This window comes from Coffea arabica, chromosome 8c, assembly GCF_036785885.1.
Source record: "Coffea arabica cultivar ET-39 chromosome 8c, Coffea Arabica ET-39 HiFi, whole genome shotgun sequence".
Taxonomy (NCBI): Eukaryota; Viridiplantae; Streptophyta; class Magnoliopsida; order Gentianales; family Rubiaceae; genus Coffea; species Coffea arabica.
The window spans coordinates 29,395,799-29,397,808 of NC_092325.1; the positions used below are offsets into that span (position 1 = coordinate 29,395,799).

Genomic DNA, 2,010 nt, shown 5'->3' on the forward strand with positions numbered 1-2,010 from the left:
CACTTCCTACTTTTGAACGCATACACTGAAGGCATCGGACGTCCGAAACAATTCATGAAGATTTCTTGAGCTCACTGCCCACATTCGGATGCAAGAAATTGGTCTACCGGACGTCTGACACTGACAACGGCTAGTTGACTTTTCAGCTGCCTTCTATCCGTTGGGAGCATTAATTGAAAAACTTTTTGATCTCATATAAATAGAAAAAAGTCAACTACTTCAAAACACTTTTGTACATTGAGACTACATCGGATCAAAAGTGATTTTAGAAGGAAAATATTCTTCAAAGAAAATTTGTAATCTTAGTTGTGTAAATTTCGATAAGTTTTTCTAGTGTGATTCAATTACTTCAATAGTGTAGTTTTATGAGGGTTATCTGGATAATAGTAAAACTTCATTGCTTGACCAAGTATGGCTTGGAACAAGGAGGAAGTGATCCTTCCTTTGTATACAAAGATTGGTTGTAAGTTGATCAACTTGAAGAAACTTGCTCACTAAATTGATGTTCAAAGTCAAGAGGAGTTTGGTACTTGGTTTAATATTCTTTCTATTTTACTTACTGTCTTACTATATAAATTATTCATCTCTTCTACTCACAAGCACTTGTGCTTTCTTATTAATTGCTCCATTGTATGGTCTTTTAGAAAAAGAGGGCAAGTACTCAAAAAGTCACTCACATCTTGGCCAGTTTTTAAAACTACCTAATTCACCCCCCACTCTTAGGTTGTCTTCAATCCTTACATATTTAAATCACCTAAAGTTGCATCTTTATATTAATATTATTTAGGATCAAACTAAAATTGCCCCAGTTTATTTTCAACCGAGATTCTTTTCTTTAATTTCCTTTTGCTTTTGTTCCCCTATCTTTTATTTTTTTTTCAACTAAAATTTGCCCTAGTGTGGGGTTTGTGGCACTCAGGGGCTGCCAAATGAAACAATTTACTCTGAAAGTTCAAAAGGGATAACTAGGAATATCGTGTTTAATTGGAAAGGAAGAAGACATGACTTTCATTTCATTCTTTACATTAACCCTAAAAGAAAACTTCCTTTTATCATATGAAAAACTTACACATATCTGAATTAATCGGTTGGGGGAAAACTGGTCCATCCATTTCTATGAGAATAAGTGCTCCACCAGGCAATACCTTCTTGACAATAAAAGGGCCCTGCCAATTTGGGGCAAACTTGCCTTTGGCCTCGTCTTGTACTAGTAAAATCCATTTTAACACTTTGTCTCATTTTTTGAGCTGTCGCACTTTGACTTTCTTGTTGTAAGTATGGGCCATTCTCTTTTGATAACACTAACCATGACAAATGGCATTTAACTTCTTCTCATCAATCAAAGACAACTGCTCATGACGTTGTTTAATCCAATAAGTTTCATCCAGTTTGGCCTCCATTAAAATGCACAGTGAAGGAATTTCAACCTCAACTGGCAAAACTGCTTCCATTCCATACATGAGATTGTAAGGCGTTGCCCCAGTAGAAGTTCGAATAGTAGTTCTATACGCCATTAATGCATAGGGGAGCTTCTCGTGCCAATCATAGTGTCTTTCGGTCGTTTTACGGATTATCCTCTTCAAGTTCTTATTCGCGGCCTCTACAGCTCCATTCATTTGTGGTCTATAAATGATAGAATTTCGATGTTTGATCTTGAATTATTCACACAATCCATCTATCATATCATTGTTGAGATTCTTAGCATTGTTGGTGATTAATGTCTCTGATACACCAAAATGACAAATGATGTGTTTTCTCATAAAATTGGTCACCATCTTCTTAGTCACATGCTTGTAAGATTCGGTTTCAACCCATTTAGTAAAGTATTCAATAGCCATCAAAATAAAATGATGTCCGTTTGAAGCAGGAGGGTCAATAGTTCCAATTATATCCATACCCCACATTGAATATGGCTAGGGAGCAGTCATATTGTGTAATTCTGTAGAACGAGTGCGTATAACATCTTCATGCAATTGACATTTAATGCACTTTCTGACAAAAACTATACAA

The 2,010-nt window shown here is 35.8% G+C and overlaps 1 protein-coding gene across 1 annotated transcript; it reads right to left on the reverse strand.

The window, feature by feature from the left end:
• Positions 1-1,301: 1,301 nt before the first annotated feature.
• LOC140013460 (uncharacterized) lies at positions 1,302-1,616 on the reverse strand. Its single transcript, XM_072062746.1, has one exon. The coding sequence runs from the start codon at positions 1,614-1,616 to the stop codon at positions 1,302-1,304; it is 315 nt and encodes a 104-aa protein (XP_071918847.1).
• Positions 1,617-2,010: the final 394 nt, after the last annotated feature.